The sequence below is a fragment of the Protopterus annectens genome, chromosome 11.part0, assembly GCF_019279795.1.
Source record: "Protopterus annectens isolate FY-2018-M chromosome 11.part0, PAN1.0, whole genome shotgun sequence".
Classification (NCBI taxonomy): Eukaryota; Metazoa; Chordata; order Ceratodontiformes; family Protopteridae; genus Protopterus; species Protopterus annectens.
In genome coordinates, this window is record NC_056745.1 from 1,158,208,475 (window position 1) to 1,158,227,239 (window position 18,765).

Consider the following 18,765-nt stretch of genomic DNA (forward strand, 5'->3'; position numbering starts at 1 on the left):
TGGTACTAAAGTGGTCCTACATAAATGTTACATTCCCTAATACATACAACTTTATCTAGCCATGTTCATATGAGCATATACTGTGCTATTCCATTTCACTTTACCTATAGCCAAAACCGAAGAGAGAGCAAAGAAAATGTACTGGACTTACAACAATGATCTCCATAGGGATCGGAACAGGCAGTTTGTCCTTAAACCTGTCATTGACTTCTTTTCCTCCAAAAAGCACGGCCATGCAGATTGCTCCAACAATCAATGATGCAAAATTGGTCTTTTTTATATTATAAAACACTGCAACTATACTCTAGGAAAAAAAACAGAAAGTAAACTTAATCACAAATCAAACTGTCATTGACCAAATAAGCAAAAGTACATTAAAAAAATAGAAATAAAATCTATAAAGATTTTTAAAAGCTTTAATAGTAGATCTTTCAACAATGGCATACCGTCTGTTCTCTTCCATTCTGCTTCTGAATAATATCATGACAGTGCATTTAACATCTACAGTATTTTCATGCAACTTTCAAAGCAAATCTCCAACTGGCAAAAGCAGAGAACCATGAAGCAGTTATATGAAGCACTTACTATAACAGAATCACTGAGAGACTGACAGACTCCTGCAGCATTCAAATGGGCTTTTACTCACTGATGTTTGCTGTCAAAGTCTGTTTCATCCAGCATTCAAAAGAGGTCCGTTAAACATCACCCAACACAAATCACCATGCAAAGATTATACCACCTTATGTCACTAAAGCTTTTTTTATCAATGTGTACGGTGAAGTGATTGTTAATACTTGTTTTACTATGTTATCATCTACTAATTCGTGTACATGCATATGCACTGCATAAATATACTTAAAAGGCATATACTGAAAAGACTAAACAGTAAACACATAGCTATATGCAAGTTATAATGAGATCACACAAAACAAAATCAAATGGGATTATGGAAAGCTATTCAAGCTGTTGCAGTCTCTACTGTAGCATATTTCTTTCATCAAGGCCCTCTGCAGCAGTAAAACAAATGGTCAGAATCCTGACTACTGAAAACTTGACTGATCTCAATTACTGGACAGACAGAATCTGAATCCCCTGCAAAACAACTCTATTACTGGACTAGCCATTTAACTTACAAAGTTCCGTGGGTGCTCCAAAAGAAGCTTAAGTGCTTTTCACACAGTATTAGCATATGTCTGTCAGAATCTTTGATCCCTTAGCTCACCTAAAACTATTGCATCTACTCTGCTACACTCAGGAAGTGGCTGACAGTCTTTCAATCTTCACTTCCCCTCCTAGTCTGCATAAGACTATATTCTTCACATCTCCACATTCTGCATTAGTTCCTTTCATTTTGCTATAACTGCTCTTCTGTCTATACCCCAATTACTGTTTAGGCATTTACCAACTCTTTAAATGTTACATTTACAACCATTCTAGAATGAAGCCTTAGCCTGCCCTGCAGTATTATCAGACACTGAGAGATTACCATTAACATGCATTTTGATTGCAAATTAGCAATCTCCTACAACAAGCTAAAGACTATGTAAACATGCATATCAAAGGGCATCATACAACTTACACTATATCTTTAACAAAACTGTTACACTTACCTGCCTACTATATTAAACTGAAAATTTAGTGTGGAGCTTTTCTTCACAGGCTTTCTCTATAAATGGACTCTCCTCAGTTGGACATATTGGTTACCCAAATGAGTAATACCGTAAAGATCAGTAAATATCCAAACTACTATAAGCTTCTGAATCTTGTTCTTAAAGTGGGATGTAAACCATTTGTACAGACTGCTTCAAACCAAAAGATGAACTTAATATCACATACAAAGGAAATGTTGGTTTTCCATAAAACTAATCAAGTGGAAGACAGTTTGCAACTCAAGTTCCAAAATTCTTAAATTTGCCTTGAGGATTTGCCTGCAAATTTATAATGTGAACAATTACGGACTTGCTTAGATTCTGCTGGTATGTCACACACTGAAATCAGTTCATGGAGTCTGACAACAAAAACAGTTTCCTTGGACTATACAATGCCTGAAGCATGATTCTGTTGAGTGCCAGTTTTCAAAAGTTCATTGCTTTCCATACATGCGACATGTGCATAGGTTTCCCCTAGTTCGATGATACTCAATATCAATGTGGTACTGATTGCAATCATTCACAGATTTACACGTTGCTGACTGGTTTTGATATCCACCAGCATCAATGACATTAAATAAGTGTTCCTGGGGTGAGCAAACCAACTGAATTTAATGGGGTTGCAGGTGGGTTATTCAAGCAAAATCCAAAGTATCCATTTTTAAGCTGCAAAGCAGGAATGAAAGTATGTCAGTAAAAGATTTTCATGATGCATCTTGTAAGGGAACTCTTTTCCATTTGTTGGGCATATTTATTTATTTATTTATTGATATCTGTTTACTAGGAAAGTCTGAGTGCACAAAGGTGCCCTTTTTCAGCAGGGGCCCGGAGAGAAAAGCTCCAAGTTAACAAATTTAATGCAATCAATATTTGCAATAAGAAACATTATAATGCAGTTACAGGGTATAGATCACTGGGTGTAATGTTCCTATTGAGCCACTGTAGCTAGATAGTACGTGCATATAAATACTGAGCACATGTGAGAACAGTGCCATTTCGTACAGTCAGCCGAGTGAGTGCAGGCATGAAAGGAGATGCACATGCGAGTGTGTTTGAAGTAATGTGTGAATCAGTTAACTTGAATAAACAAGTTCTAATTACAGTTGCTCACAATGTTTATGTACAATAAATATATTGAACCCATACACTGCTTCATTGTCTCTTTTGAACGCATGACACAAGTGACATGGTGTCAGAAGTGGGATGTCTAAAATGACATGGTGCCAGAATGGGATCAGAAGTTGAAGCAACACAGAAATAATAAGGCACACTGTTAGAAATGGAGGAATATACCGAAGTGAACTCGCAAACAGGTCAGTGGTTATCCAAAGGTACTTAAATTCTTTTAAATGATTTTTCAGTCACCACTTATTTGAAGCATTCAAAATGTTAGCAATAATTACTGAGATAAACAAAATGTTCGAAATTGTGACATACTGTTAAAAGTATTCAAAATAAATACAAGTGTGTTTAAAATAACTTCTAAATGTTTAAGATGTACGAAAGGGCTAAAATGACTGCATTTTTTACAATGTACTACTTTTTCTCATTAATTAAAGTTAATCGAAGTGTCCGAAGTTTCTGGAATGTTCGCAGTGTTTGCAGTGCTAAAGTGAAGCCTTTTCAAACAGATTGTTGTGCTGTTGAGCACAATTACAAGTACCTGGTTTATGCTTATGTTTAAATTTATTCTGTTGCAATGTCAGAGGGATTTCACAGACCTGAACCGCTGGTGTTTGATAATAATATTGCTGAGAATTGGAGAGTATTTGAACAAGAATATATTTTCATATAGGCTGCTTTTTCTGATAAAGACACATACAAATGCATTCATACTTCTTAATTAAGCAGGCTCAAAAGCCATTGAGAGGGAACGCTCATCTGTGTACGCACCTGCCATGTATGCAGTGGAGGGGGGAACCTGTGATATTGTGATGCAGGCTGAAACATTGGAAGACCCTGAGTGCATAAAACATAAATTTAGAGAAATGTGTAACCCTCAAATGAATATTACAATAGAAAGGCACATATTTTACAGAACAGATCAAAAACCTGGTGAAACTACAGCAGCATACACTACTGATTTGAGAAATAAAGCAAAAACATGCAGATTTGGTGATTTGCGAGATGAATCGATAAAGGACAGACTTGTGTGTGGTGTTAATAATAATGCAGTAAGAAAGATTTTGCTTTAAGACAGTGATTTAATATTAAGCAAAGCCATAGAGATTTGTCAAATATACGAGCTTACAGAGAAGCACATAAATATGCTTACAAATGAGAAAAGCATGCATACAGTGTCTACTAATGTGAATGTTGATAGCATAAGACACAAAGCCAAGATAAAAAAACAATATAAATCAAAGATTGTGCTGCCACCTAACCCTAACCATAAACTGAATGGGACAGCTACAAGTAATTTTATTACGTGTCTTAATTGTGGAGGCAACCATGAACCTAAATGACAAAAGTGCTTAGCTTTTGGTCAGCAATGCCACAAATGTAAAATTGGAATCATTTCTAGAGACTAAGTCTGAAGTACCACAATCTTTTAATAAAACAGAGCATCCAAAGAAGCAAGTAGATCAGTTAGAAAGCCGTGAACCTACTTTTTATGTTGATGGGTGCATCTGTGCTTGACGAAACAATTAAGTAAACTATCAACTAACTGATAATTTTGCAGCAAAGGGTAACATTTTTTGTACTGTTTGGATTAATGGAAAACCTGTAGAGCTTAATACTCCATGAAGTTTTGGGTTAAACCATGAAGTAAGCCCACTTGTCTGAGCAGCAAGCAAGATTCCAACAGCAATGCAGAGTAAAGTGAAAACAGCACTAGACAAAATGGCGAATTCAAGTGTGATAACTCCAGTAAAATAACCGAGTGAATGGGTATCCTCCATGGTCGTAGCTCATAAGAAAAGCTCAGATGATATTTGAATGTGTATTGATCAGAGAGATTTAAACAAAGAGCTTAAATGTCCTCATCATCTGATGTGCACAATAGAATAAGTAGCAGCTCTTATGCCAAATGCCACTATTTTTTCAGTCTTAGATGCAAAAAGTTAGTTTTGGCAAATTTTGCTGAATTACAAGTCTTCACTGTTGACTACTTTTAGTATGCCATTTGGTAGGTACAGATTTTTAAGAATGCCATTCGGGATAAATTCCACCAGTATAGTCTTTCACCATGTGATGGAACAATTTTTTTCAGGTTATCCATGTGGTATCACAGTAGACGACATTACTGTAGGGAGCAATGGTGAAGACAAACATGACAGAAACCTTAAGAAAGTTCTAGACTGTGCTCATGAAGTCAATCAAGCTGAAGCCATAGAAATGTAATTTTAAGTTGAGAGAAGTTACTTATGTAGGTCATTTGTTTACTAGTTCAGGCTTACAACCAGATCCGTCTAAGCAAGCTGCAGTTCTTGAGATGCCAGTTCCAGAAAACGCCACATCTTTGCAATGTTTTCTTGGTATGGTCAACTATTTAGGAAAGTCCATCCCAGACCCGAGTGAGCTTTCAGCACCATTACGTGAGCTGACATTCAAGAAATTAACTTGGTCCTGGTTAGAACATCAAAGAGCATTTGAAGTTCTGAATCAGAAAATTGCCAGTCCACCCACTTTAAAATATTATAATGTTCACAAACCTGTAACTCTTTCATGTGATGCTTCATAGTATGGTCTTGGTGCAGCATGTCTTCAGGAAAGCACTCCTGTAGCCTATGCGTCCAAAACTTTAACCCAAACAGAAATGAGTTATGCGCAAATTGAAAAAAAGCTTTTGGTAGTAGTATTTGCATGTTTGAAGTTCAATGCTTACATTTATGGCAAACCTGTTCAAATAGAGACTGATCACCAACCTGTAATGACCGTTCTGAAAAAAGCCAATGCATACAGCTCCAGCACATCTGCAACACATGATGTTAAAATTGCAAAAGTACAATTTCAATATTGTCTACACAAAAGGCAAACATTTACACCTTGCAGATGCTTTGTCAAGAGCACCCACACAAACAACAGAATGGCATGACAATAAGAAACCAGATTTAGAAGTCATGGAACTCAAAACGTTTTCCTCGTCACGTCTTGATCAACTTAAACATCACCCAGCTTTAGACCCAGTTCTTCACAAGCTCACATGTTATCAGTCAAGGATGGCCAGTGCGACAAACCAGTCTACCACTTGATGTCCAGAGATATTTTCCTTACCGAGATGAGCTCATGATGGAAGATGGTATGTATCATCATGAAAGGTCCTAAAGTAGTTATTCCTTCAATGTTACAACACGAATATATCAAGATCTTACATTATGGACACCTGGGTACAGATTCTACCAAAAGAAGGGCAAGAGGCATAGCATTTTGGCCTTCTTTGTGAAAAGATATAGAGAAGGAAACTCTACCATGTTCTATTTACAATAGCTAAACATCAACAACAAAAAGAACCACTTCAGCTAAACCAGATTCCTGAACTACCATGGTTGACAGTCGCTGCTGACATTTTTGAATGGAAGGGTCAATATTACTTAGTATTAGTAGACTCTTACTTGAATTGGTTTGGAATTGAGCTTCTTCCTAATCTAACATCCAGCACTGACATTACAAAATTGAAGAGATTTTTCTGTGCATGACAGTCCGCACAAAGTTGTATCAGACAATGATATGCAGTTTACCAGTCAGCAGTTCAAGAAATTTGTGGAGGCTTGAGACTTTGTCTATGTTACTAGTTGTCCTGAGTACCCACAATAAAACGGATTAGCTGAGCGAGCAGTGCAGACCAAAGGGCAAAATGTTTATTCGGGAAATCCAAGAGAGTTGGTACTGACATTTTCATTAACCTTCTCAATCTCAGAAACATCCCCTGAGATAACTTGCTTGTTTCACCTGCTCAGAGATTAATGTCTAGACAGACGAGGACAATCTTACCAATGAGTAAAAAACTATTTATTCCAAATGTAAACAAAAAAGTGATCAAAACTTAACTTTTGAAGAAACATCAATCCCAAAAGTCGTACTACGATAAATCTAGCAAACCTCTTAGACCACTAAGACAAGGAGAAATCGTAAAGATGCAAAGAACCACTGGATATGACCGAGTAGGTACTATTAAAAAATGTTTTTGAGGAACTGAGCTCCTATATTGTTCAATCAGAGGGAATGGAATTTAGATGAAACCGAAGACATTTACTTCTAGTTTCTGAATCAGTGATGCAGCAGATTGCCTGTTCCAAAGACTCTGCTTCTCAGAGTGACGTTACACTTGTTCCCATTTTGCAGGACAGTGTATTTTCCTCAAATAATCCTGATGTTATCCCTGAAGTTCCTATTGAGAAGAATTCCCCAGAGACTGTCCCTGTTGCTAACCCCAGTCAAAGCATTTATGTAACCAGATTGGGTAGAATTTCTGGACCCAATCCAAAATACTTGAGTTTATCGACTGTTATTAATATTGAAATGTTATCTAGCATATATATATATATATATATATATATATATATATATATATATAGTCTTGTTCTCCTTCTGCATGTCGAACAAATCAGAGGGATGATGTAGATCACGGAGTGTACTGTTTCTATGGAGTCACTGTAGCTAGATAGCACATGCATATAAAGACTGAGCACGTGTGTGAACAGTGCCATGTTGTATAGTCAGCTAGAGTGAGTGCAGGCTTGAATGGAGATGCACATGTGAGTGTGTTTGAAGTAGTGTGTGAATCATTTAACTTGAATATACAAGTTCTAATTACAGTTCCTGATAATGTTTATATACAATAAATATCTTGAACCCATACATCACTTCATTGTCTCTTTTGACTGCATGAGACAAGTGATACAGGGTACACATAGCCTAGTAGTCAGTATACTAAAATTTGTAATGATATCCACAAATGTTAACATACAGCATTGTACTGAGAACTTACAGATAGAAGAGTGTTAACAGAGAAGTAGCGATGGATTGGAAATTTGGTTGTGCTAAATTACAAGTAGGTAAAGTATTTATTTATTATTTATTTATTTTACATTTGTTGACCGGGCTAGTCTAACTGGATATATGTCCATTTTCAGTAGAGGCCCGGGGAGAAAAGCTCCAATGGAATATTACATGGTTATACAGCAATAAGCAATACATGATTAGAATTAATAAACAAGGTTAGTTATTATGTACAACTATGATAGGAGCAAACAGAGAGAAATACAAAAGTCTGAAAGTCTAAAACAAAGAAATAATAATAAAAATCTTTTTTTTTAGTGGTCATACTGTGCATAAGAGATAAATTTCTTTACATAGATATAATGTAAAGGAAAGTTGTACGGGTAAAGGGTGAGAAAAGAGACAAAGTAAGGGGAAGGTTAATCTGGGTTGGTACAGGGGCAAAGCCATTGACTCTTGAGATGTATAATCAGTTGTCTTTTAAAAAGTGAAAGTGTAGACAAGGATGTGATATCAGAGGGTAGTTTGTTCGACCTTTTTCCAACAGAGTTGGAAAAGAGGCAATCCCCAGCTGAGTTATTAAGTTTGGGGGTATGAACCAGTAGTTTGTTAGAGGAGCGTAGCTGTTTCATGTTATTGTAAGGTGTTACAAGGTTAGAGAGTACTGGTATTTTACTTGGTTGGTAAAGGACTTTGTGAGCTATTAAGAGCTGTTGAAGTATTAATTTGTTAGGAAATTCTAGCCAGCCTAGTTGTCTTAGGTTCAGGCAATGGTGAGTACAAAACTGGGATCCTGTAGCACATCTAGCAATATTGCAGTAAGATGTAGCAAGTTTCTTAAGGTTGCTTTTGGAGAGATTAGTATACATGGGGGAGGCATATAGAAGAGTTGAGATAAGGTGAGATCTAGCTAAGATGGTTCTTGTTTCATGTGTAAGGAAGGGTTTGATTCTGTAAAGGGAACCAATTTTTTTGTTAACTACTTTTATTGTGTTGTTGATCTGTGAGTCAAAGCTTAGATTATTGTCAGTTATTATTCCTAGTAATTTTGTAGTTGAGTCAGGAGAAATGAGAGTGCAATCAGTTGATGTGAGAGAGAAATTAAGTGGTGTACGTTTACGGGAAGGTGAGAACAGTAACAGTTTGGTTTTCTTGGGGTTGAGGAGAAGGCAATGATCAGAGAACCATTTTTCAATTGTAGAAAAGGCTTTTTGGGTAAGGGACTGAAGTTCAGTTTGAGAAGTGGCAGTGCAGATAATAGTAGAATCATCTGCATATTGTATGCAGGTGGTGTTAGGGATAGCTGATTGGAGGTCATTGATAAAGATTGAAAATAAGAGGGGGCCTAGGATAGAGCCTTGTGGTACTCCTAAAGAGGAAGGAAGGAGATTAGATATTGAATTTTTCCAAAACACTGCCTGCTGACGGTTATCTAGGTAGGATGTAAACCAGGTTAAAGAAGGGGTGTCAAGTGAGAGGGATTTTAGTATGTGCAGGAGGAGTTTATGATTAACCATGTCAAAAGCTTTAGATAAGTCAATGAAGATTGAAGATGTTAGATAATTTTTGTTGCGGTTGTGGTTGATGGTGTTGGTAAAGGAGAGTAAGGCAGTAGTTGTACTGTGGGAAGGTCTGAATCCATGCTGGCAGTTAGCAAGTAGATTGTTTTAGAGGAGGTGATTAAGAAGTTGTTTGTGGATACATTTTTCCAAAATTTTAGCTAGGGGTGATAGTAGTGCTATTGGGCGATAGTTTGAAAGGTCTTTACAGTTCCCCCCTTTGTGTAGTGGGATAATGTGAGATATCTTCCAGATAGAAGGGAAGATTCCTTCGTTAATAGATCTATTTACCAGAATAGAAATAGGGTAAGCGATGGCTTTGGCTCCAATTTGCAAAAATTCACCAGGAAGTTTGTCTGCAGAGGGAGTGGAAGGTTTTAGTTTTTGAAGGAGAGATAAGACAAAGGATGTAGATATAGGTTGTAATTGAAAATTAGGTGGAGTATTTCCAGTAGGTAAAAATAGTTTAGTGGTGTCAGGAGATAGGTGACTAGCAAGAGTTTGGATGGTATTAGTGAAGAAGAAATTTAAGTCATTGGCAATTTGTGTGGGTTGTCTGGGTTAGAATCCTGAGGGTTTGGTGTTGTAGACTGGCTTGGGGATAAGAGATTATTAATGCTGGCCCAGAATTTTTTAGGATCATTTTTGGAGGTTTGTTGAAATTGAAGGTAGTATTCTTTTTGTCTGTCATGATGGCTTTTTTTGTATTATTCCTAAGCTCTTTGAAGTATTGGTGGTCTAATTGTTTTTTTGTGGTACGCCATTTTGCCCAGGATTTGTTTCTGAGAATAATTTTTTGCCTAGTAGTGTTGGTCAGCCAGGGAGCTGCTTTAGCTTTGGTTCTAATAGTACGACTTGGGGCATAGTGATCAAGGACAGAGAAGAAAGTGGTGATGAAGTATTCTACTGCTTTGTTAAGAGGGAGATATTTTAGTGGTGACCAATTACATAGTCTTAACTCAGTTTGAAAGTGCTCAGTATTGAATTGCTTTTTGGAGCGTAAGGTTCTACAGGTAGTAGGTAAAATTAGGTTGGTTTTATGTCTTACGATATATGTTAGAGAGTGGTCACTTAGGTCGTCTTGTAAGGTACTGGATTGGTAATTCTGTTGGGGAGAATTAGTGAGTATCCTGTCTAAGGTGGTTTCCTTTTTGTTTGTTTTGTTAGTTCTAGTAGGACTATTGATGAGTTGTATAAAACCAAAGAGGTTTATATGGGAGGTGGGATTTATATTGTTACAGGTATACCAATCAATGTTAAAGTCGCCTAAGACTAATGTTTCTTGAGGGAGGTTGGTGGAGAGTGAGCTGAGGATACATTCGAGAGTTTTTATGTTATTTCCTGGTGGGAGATATGCACAAATAATATTAATGGCTTTGGTAGTGTTAACTTGGAGTTTGGAGCTGATTATTTCAGCATTATTATCTACAGTAAAATTCAGATTAAAATTACTAAGCTGGAATTTTGTTTTGAAGATAATTGCTACCCCTCCACCCTTTTTGACAGTCCGATCTAGTCTAATGATGCTATACCCAAGTGGAGTGATTTCATTGTCTTTGATGGTAGGCTTAAGCCATGTTTCAGTTAGACATAAAAAATCAAATTGATGGACTTCAAGAAGGGCATGGACTTGAGTGATTTTATTGCAAATACTTTGTATGTTGAGGTGAGCAATAGTGAGGGAGTTGGGAGGTATGGAAGATAGTACAGAAGGAGGTTTGTCTTGATTATTGTGGACAATGGTATTAGTATGGTGTGGGCCAGGGTTGGGATGCATATCTCCATCCAATAGTGTGAGAAGGAGTTTGTAATATATTGTCTGGGGAAGTTTATAAATACAGTCAAATATTTCCTAGTTTTTAGTTTGTTAGATTTGAGTTGAGCTAGTCTGTGGTATTTAGCTAGTAGGTAGTTAGGCTGATAGGTGAGATTTAAGAAAGTGGGAGAGAAAGGAGATATAGAGGTGGAGGTGTATTTAGAGGAAAAAGTAAGAGAAGAGTCTAGTGGGTATTCATAAGGAAGTTATGAAGTATGTAGTGACAGGAGAAGATAAAAGTGATAGGGAGATAAGTAATTTTAGTTGTGAAGGATGGAAATTTGTGTTAATTTTGATGGATGGGATATTGAGCGAAGGAGTGAGAATTGGACAGTAGATGAAGGTAGGGAGAAAAAGTATTGTTAGAATGGTAGGGGAGGAGCCAGATTATTTAGTGGGTGTGTGTTACAGTACAGTGGTAGGAGTGGTTTATTAAGTTAATAATTTGATTGGTTGGAGAAGATAAGGGGTGTGTCAACTAGAAGAGTAAATGTAGGACCACTGGGGGTGGGTGGGAATTGGGGGTAGGGGAGCGGAGTGAGCCCAAAGGACGAACGGAGCGGGTTCAGACAAGAGAGTGGTCAGCGAGGGAAGACAATCAGTGAAAAGGGAGAATTCAGCAGGTAAGTTACAAAGCGAAGAGAGTAGAGGCAAGTTAGGAGTCAAGCATAAGAAGCATATGTGTATCAGGAAGCACAGGTGAAGAAGAAAGTGCTCAGGGACACTAATGGTAGATGAAGACGTCTTTGCAGGGAAGAAACTGCAAGAACAAAAGGGTTAGGGTGTATGATTCACAAAGTAAGTTAAGAAAATAGGACTACCGAACTACAGTGGTAAGGCGCCACCTAGTGGCCAGTAACTAGAATGCAGCAAATGATCTAAAATGCAATGGTGGCAGACTACAGGGAGAGAGGAGTGGGGCTGTGTTTAAAAGACAGAAAATATGGGCTGACTGTGAGCATTTGGTAATGGGAGAGAAGGAGATAGTAGGAAGGGGGGTTGTAGGCTGCTGGGTATCCTGAAAGGGAAAATGAAAAACTTGCCTAACGTAGCAAGGTTAATAGACCTGAAGTGATGGAGATAAGGTCTAGCATGTAGAGCAGCATGTACTTTAACAGTCTCAGTGAGCTGGCTTCTCAGGGAGCTGGTGGGAGATTTCTTAGTTCAAATAGGTTCCACACACTTCCAGGAGGGTGAAGTCAGGTATTGGGTACAATAGTGTACCGGTTCACAAGGCTGGTAAAAAGTGGAGGAGAGAAGATAGATATATAGTACCAGGTTCAGGAGCCAAAAGAAAACAGATATACAGCTGCAATTACATAAGTATGAGATATAAACATTTAGTAGTTTAAGTTGTTCTAAGTAAAATAGCCAGTACAATTGTGAAATTGTCTTAAAACAACAAAAGAGAACAGTACATTATACATCTAGGCATAACAATCTTTAACTTGTCTTACAGCATCTAAAGTGAAAATAGAGTTGTACAGGCTCAGCTATAGTTCCAACAACCTATAAGATAACATACATAAAGCTAGGTTGGAATGTGTTGCATTGGTGTCTCCTAGGGATACACTGATGTATGTTGTCTACAGTGAGCTAAATACTAACTTGAGAGAAATAGAAAGGCAGTGATAAGTTAATAAAATAGCAGGAGAAATAATTAACTGCTACAGTATGATAACCTTACTAAATATGTTAGCGGCAATCCCTTAATTTCAGCTCTATGTGAATGTACTCGCCTGTAGAGGACACTTTGTATCTGTAACAGGTAAGTTTGTTGCTAATTGATATGAAAACAGATCTTTAGCAATAAAAGTCAGTTTTCTGTCTTTAATTTCTTCAGCCGATTGTTAAGGGCTATCATACAAAGTCGGTACTTTATCAGTGCAAGCGTATATGTTAGGAGCGTTATACGCCAAGGTTAGCCATTCGCAGAAAACAGTTGTGAAACTTTGAGCATTAAAGCTATTACAACTCTACAACAAGCCTTTCCGATACAGTCCACGTGTCAACGCAAAGTGGAGGAGAAAGTTACTAGCGATAGCTATCGAACAGGAAAAGTTTACATCACTCGTATTTAACAGTAAAAGTATTGCATTACACACCTTAAAGCAACAGTAGAGGATTTTTAGAGAAAATCAAGTTAAAACAGAGCTATTTATGTAGTTTAAGTACTACAATAAAGTAAAGCATTAGAGGGGGATAAGCAGATAAAATTATTTTAGTGCTTTAAAGGGAGGTATAGGAAGGTGATGAAGGATGTTAAGAGAATCTATGTTCCAGAAGAGGAGCAGGGACAAACCCAGGAAGCAGAGAGTAAGACTTTTAATAATGCTGAAAAGATGCAGGTGTGAGATAGAATAAAATTCCTGCATCAGTCAAGGCTAAGTTCTAGCTACATTACTGGAATAGCGATTGATCCCAGCAGCCCTTTGTGGTTTGTAGATGGTAAGCAGTACAAACAGCAGTTCAGTAGTTGAAAAGGCAAATCAAGTCAGTCTGTAGTTTGATTCCAAAGACTTTTCAATAACCAGTGAACCATCTTCCTTTACAGAAACGTAGCATTGGTGGGGCAAAGGGAATGGATGTCTCAGGCACAAGGTAGGGGGGTGTGACTGCACTTCAGTGCTTTTTATGTGGAAAAGCTTTTGGAAGCTGTTTTCTGCAACTTTTGCATAGTTGTATCACCCATATTTTTTTCGGCCTTTTGACCAAGATGATCTTCTAGACTGACTGGCTACACCCCAGACCTGTGCTGCCAAATCTGGGGGTACAGCTGAAGGAAGCATTGAACCAAGCCTCTCAATTATACCGAATTCCTCAGTATTTACTTGTTTTGAGGCCAAAATAATAGGGTGCTACGAATTTCCAAGTGGCCCCTTCAATTCCCGATTTTTTAAAATTTTTATTTACAATTTTAAACCGATGGATGACATCATCACGCATCGCCAGCATATCCTGCAAAGTCATCAATGGGCCTGCAAAGTCAACAAAGTGCAGCGGCATGTGTGATGACACCGGTTTCGTTGGACTCTCAGAGACTTGGACTGTTTTGAATTTCGGAATTATTTGGATGGAGCAGTAGCAGTAGTGAGCACAGAATGGAGGAGATGTACATTTTCAGTTCTGCTGCAGAGTAGTGTGGTCACAGTGCCAGTGCAGTAGAGGCTGAGAGACAGGACAGCAACAAACAGTCATAGCACGCAAATGACACCCACCCAACGCCCAACCATGTCAACAGGATCAGGATGAAGAAATTTGCTTTCTCCAATGGCGGCTGGCGCCTCAATCTCAAGGTAATCAAAGAAAAAAAAAAAGTAAAGCAACATAACTGTCATTATTTAAACAAATCACACCTGCTTTACAGATTCCTTTGCCCACAGAATCAGGAAAGTAAAAGTGAATACTTATGGTTATACCTTGGCTGTTGGCTGCCTGACGATGATATCGGATGGTAAGATCGACTTCCTATGAGCAACAGTTATAAACGAGGGATCAATGTATTTTATATTTTAAGTTGTAGTTCTTAATTTAAAATTTGGCCAGAATCAGGGGAGAATGAAAGTAAGTTTGCTTGCAGTAACGGTTTGCAAACAAAATCAGATATACCACTATACGTTTTACAAGATTATATATACACAGATTCACAGAGAAGGTAAACGTTTGATCAGTAATGTTGGGTTAAGTTTTGAGACTATCAAAACACTACTTTCTTAGCGTTAAAAGCTAAACACGTTTAAGTGTTGTTGTTGTTTGTTCATGCCAGTTACATTTATGGCTTTCAACCGTATAATTTAGGCATAGTGCTATGACTTTTGCATTTATTTCTCCTAATTTACTGATGTTCTTCATAAGGTTAGACCGGTTTAAGGCTAAATATGTTACTGACTAACTAAATTAAGCTTATTCAAATATTCTTTATCAGTAACTATGCGGGGTGTAGCAAATGAGTATTAACTATAAAAAAAAAAAAAAAAAAAAAAAAGAAAGAAATTAATCCTGTTTCTGACTGTGCTGTGATATTTGAAGGTTGGTGCTATGCTTTTTGCTGTTCTCATGTTGGGCGGACTTCCTGTCTGGTTTTGTCTACCCATTCATGAGCAGCTGAGATAGCTTGCATGTTCTGAAGAGAAACTGAAAGTAAAAGTTGTGCTGCTGCTATTTAGTGCAGATGTGAACAAACCATTAGTTCCAATGCTTAAGTATATGTTCACCTCAAGGCTCAATATTTTAATCTATGTGAGCAAGTGTGTGCGTGTGTGTGTGTGTGTGTGTGTGTGTGTGTGTGTGTGTGTGTGTGTGTGTGTGTGTGTGTGTGTGTGTGTGCGCGTGTGTGTGCGCGTGTGTGTGTGTGTGTGTGTGTGTGTGTGTGTGTGTGTGTGTGTGTGTGTGTATGTATGTATGTTTGTGTCTGTCTGCCTGTGCTGTGTATACAAATTAGTTAGATTTTGTTACACATTCATGATAAGGGCTCCTGCTCACACTGCCGGTCTTCCTTCTTTTTAGATTTGTGCAGTAACTGTATCTTTCTTTCTGTTAAATTCCTTTAGCACTGGCTGAATCTGCTTTTCTCTCTTCCTTTCTTCCTTTCATTTCCTCTGTTTTGCTATCCTACACTTTCATTTCCTCTGTTTTGCTATCCTACACTTGCAACCTGTAACTGTTTTGCATACTTTCTGTCAATCTTCATCCAATTTTGTCTCTCATTCCTCTGCCCTATTTATCCATTAATACCAACTTCATTTTCCACTCATTTTTGTCACTCTCCCAGTCACTCTAACATGTCCACACACACACACACACACACACACACACACACACACACACACACACACACACACACACACACACACACACACACACACACACACACACACACACACACCATCCTTTTATTTACTGTTGTACTTTTTCCTTTTTCTGTACTTTATTTATGTGAATGCTTGCTTGCTGATTTGTTTGCCGATCGGGATCTATTTAAATTTGTGGTTTTGTTAGATTGATATCTAAGGTTCTGTTTATAAAGTGCCATTGTTAATTTGCTCAGTAAAGGATGGATTTGAATTTCAGAAGTACGAACAGCAAGAAAGTTGGCAAAAAACTGCCCATTCTTTAAGTGATAGCTAACTGGCTTTGTCAAGTAAACTGATGTGATATTTCTATTTGCAAAAAATGCAGTAACGAACCTAAAGATTAATTTTATTATAATTTGTAAAGATTATTTGTTTGTTTGTCTCTGGGTGGGGTGTATTCTGGCAAAGCTGGCATAACACATTTGCCTGTTGCTGATCTACCTGCTAGGGCTAAGAAGCAAGACATACTCCATGATTAGAACAGAATTTTTTTCACTCGATTTTGTCCACTGCATGTAATGTTCAAGGAAGAGTGATTGATCAGACGAAATGAAGTGAGTGTTGTTTTTATGGATATTTTCTACAGAATGTGTGACAGATAGTTTGAGAGCAGTTGTTTGAGACAATGCTTAGTACCAAAGACCACTGAGTTTGCCTTTGACGGGCTGATTACTACTTGGAGCCAGTATGCCAGACTACTGATGTCCTGCTCTGGTTGTTTTTTAATGGATGTGTGGCAGGGTGAAAATATGCAGACGATTATGTTGTCAGTTTTCAGAATTAGAGGACGAGGAAGTTGGGGTGGTGATAGGGGGCAAGTAAAATAAAGTACAGTTGTGTACACTTACCATAAATGTAGATGTTAGAGTGTATTCACTGTTGCAGTCATTACATTTGGGTAATCTGCTGGCAGGTTACCCTTAGTCGGCCTGATTAACAAAGTCTTGGGTCCTGAGTCAGTTGCTGTCCCTTCTTCCATGAAGTCAGGTCGTTAGGGGGTATAAAACATGCTGCCGACGCCATTACATCAGTTTTTTTTGCCCCAGATGTCAGGTGCCCCCCAAATGGGGAGCAAATAAAATTAAAAACACAAAAATATACCTCCAACCAAAAGAAAATACAACAAAAAGGCTTTTAAGCATAGAAAAAGAAAGTAGAGGTATAGTCAGAGAAAAACAGGGGGCTGGAGGGAGGGTAACCAGGACTGCAACAGTGAATACACTTGAACATCTACATTTATGGTAAGTGTATACAACTGTACTATGTTCTTCATGTTTCACTGTTGCAGTCATTACATTTGGGTAAATTCCCAACACTATGGTTGGGAGGAGGAATTTATACAGCAGTAGGACCAGCTATAAGGCCCTGCAAGACAGCAGTGGCAAAGCCAGCTCTGGATTTAGAGAAAATTGCTAAATGATAATGCTTGGTGAAGGTATGTACAGAACTCCAGGTAGCAGCTTCTAGAATATCCCGGGTAGGAACACCTCTGAGAAAGGCTGCAGAAGTAGATGCAGCCCTGGTGGAATGAGATCTGATCCCCTGGGGGATAGGGTTTCCATGGTGCTTATAGCAGAAATGAATGCAATGGCTTATCCATTTAGAAATAGTTTGTTTTGAAATAGCCTTCCCCTCTGCCACAGCAGCAAATGCTACTAGCAACTGTTCAGATTTTCTTTGAAATTTAGTTCTGTCTAAGTTGTCTGTGCACATCCAAGGAATGCAGAATCTTTTCCCCTTTGTTATGTGGATTGGAACAGAAGGTTGGCAAATGAATGGACTGATTAAGAGCCACACCGGAAACCACCTTGGGCATGAAGGATGGATTGGTCCTCAGAGATACTCTGTCCGCATGAAAGATGATGAAAGGTTCCACTGCCATAAGGGCCTGTAATTCAGATATCCTTCTAGCTGAAGTGATTGCTAAGAGGAAGGCTGCTTTCCAAGAAAGAAATTTTTAAGTCTGCAGTAGCAGCTGGCTCAAAAGGAGGTGGAGTGAGCTTCTCCAAAACAAAGTTAAGGTCCCAGGCAGGGGTAGGAGCTCTCCTGGGTGGTATCAAGTTCTTTGTCCCTCTGAGATGCTGCTTGAGCAGGGGATGAGAAAAGAGGGGTGGTTCTGTGTTATAGTGACCTGAAATAGCTGAAGTGTGGATTTTAATAGAGGAAAAGGACAGGCCCTTGTGAAGCATCTCAGTTAAGTATTGCAAAATCTGAGGTAAATTCGGTGCTGCTGTGCTCATCCCTAAAGATTGGTTCCAGGCACAGAATCTTTTCCATTTGTCAGCATAAAAGTTTCTAGTACTAGGTCTTCTCGCCTCCAAGATGACATCCACCACAGGTTTGCTGAGGGATGCTAAGGGTGAATTTAAGTGATTAGCCAAGCTGCAAGGTTCAATATTGAGAGCTGAGGGTGCAGAATTTGGTTGTCCTGCTGAGACAGCAAAGAAGGTGTCTGAGGAAGGTGCCATGGAGATATTTGTGACACACTGCGCAGGAGTGGGTACTAGTGTTGGCATGGCCAGTCTGGAGCAATCAAAACCATTCTTGGTTTGTCCTGTTTGACTTTTAGCAGGACTTTGGAGATCAGAGGCAGAGGTGGAAAGGCATAGACCGATAGGTTTTTCCAGCTGAAGGACAGGGCATCCACTTTCCAGGCTTTTTTTGTGGGGAGTCCTTGTGCAAAATTTGTCCAACTGGTAGTTCTGGGGGCAGGTGCACTTGGAAGCTCAAGGCTGTGTTCCACAATGCCATGGCTAGTCTGCAGAGGGGTTAGGAATGTGTACCCCCCTGCTTGTTTATGTACCACATAACAGCGGTGTTGTCCGTCCTTACCATTAGTTGTCCTGGAAGAATGTAGTCCTTTGAAGGCTGTCAGAGCATTCTGTACAGCTAGCATTTCTTTTTGATTGATATGCAGGTGCATTTGACTTGGGTTCCATTTGCCC

At 38.5% G+C, this 18,765-nt stretch overlaps 1 protein-coding gene across 1 annotated transcript in view; it reads right to left on the reverse strand.

The window, feature by feature from the left end:
• Positions 1 to 18,765, reverse strand: part of SLC26A5 (solute carrier family 26 member 5) — a 1,021,139-nt gene that overhangs the window by 383,370 nt on the left and 619,004 nt on the right. Inside the window, exon 7 of the mRNA XM_044088519.1 lies at positions 105 to 304. Coding sequence (XP_043944454.1) covers positions 105 to 304 — 200 coding nt within the window. The remainder of the gene's footprint in view (positions 1 to 104; positions 305 to 18,765) is intronic.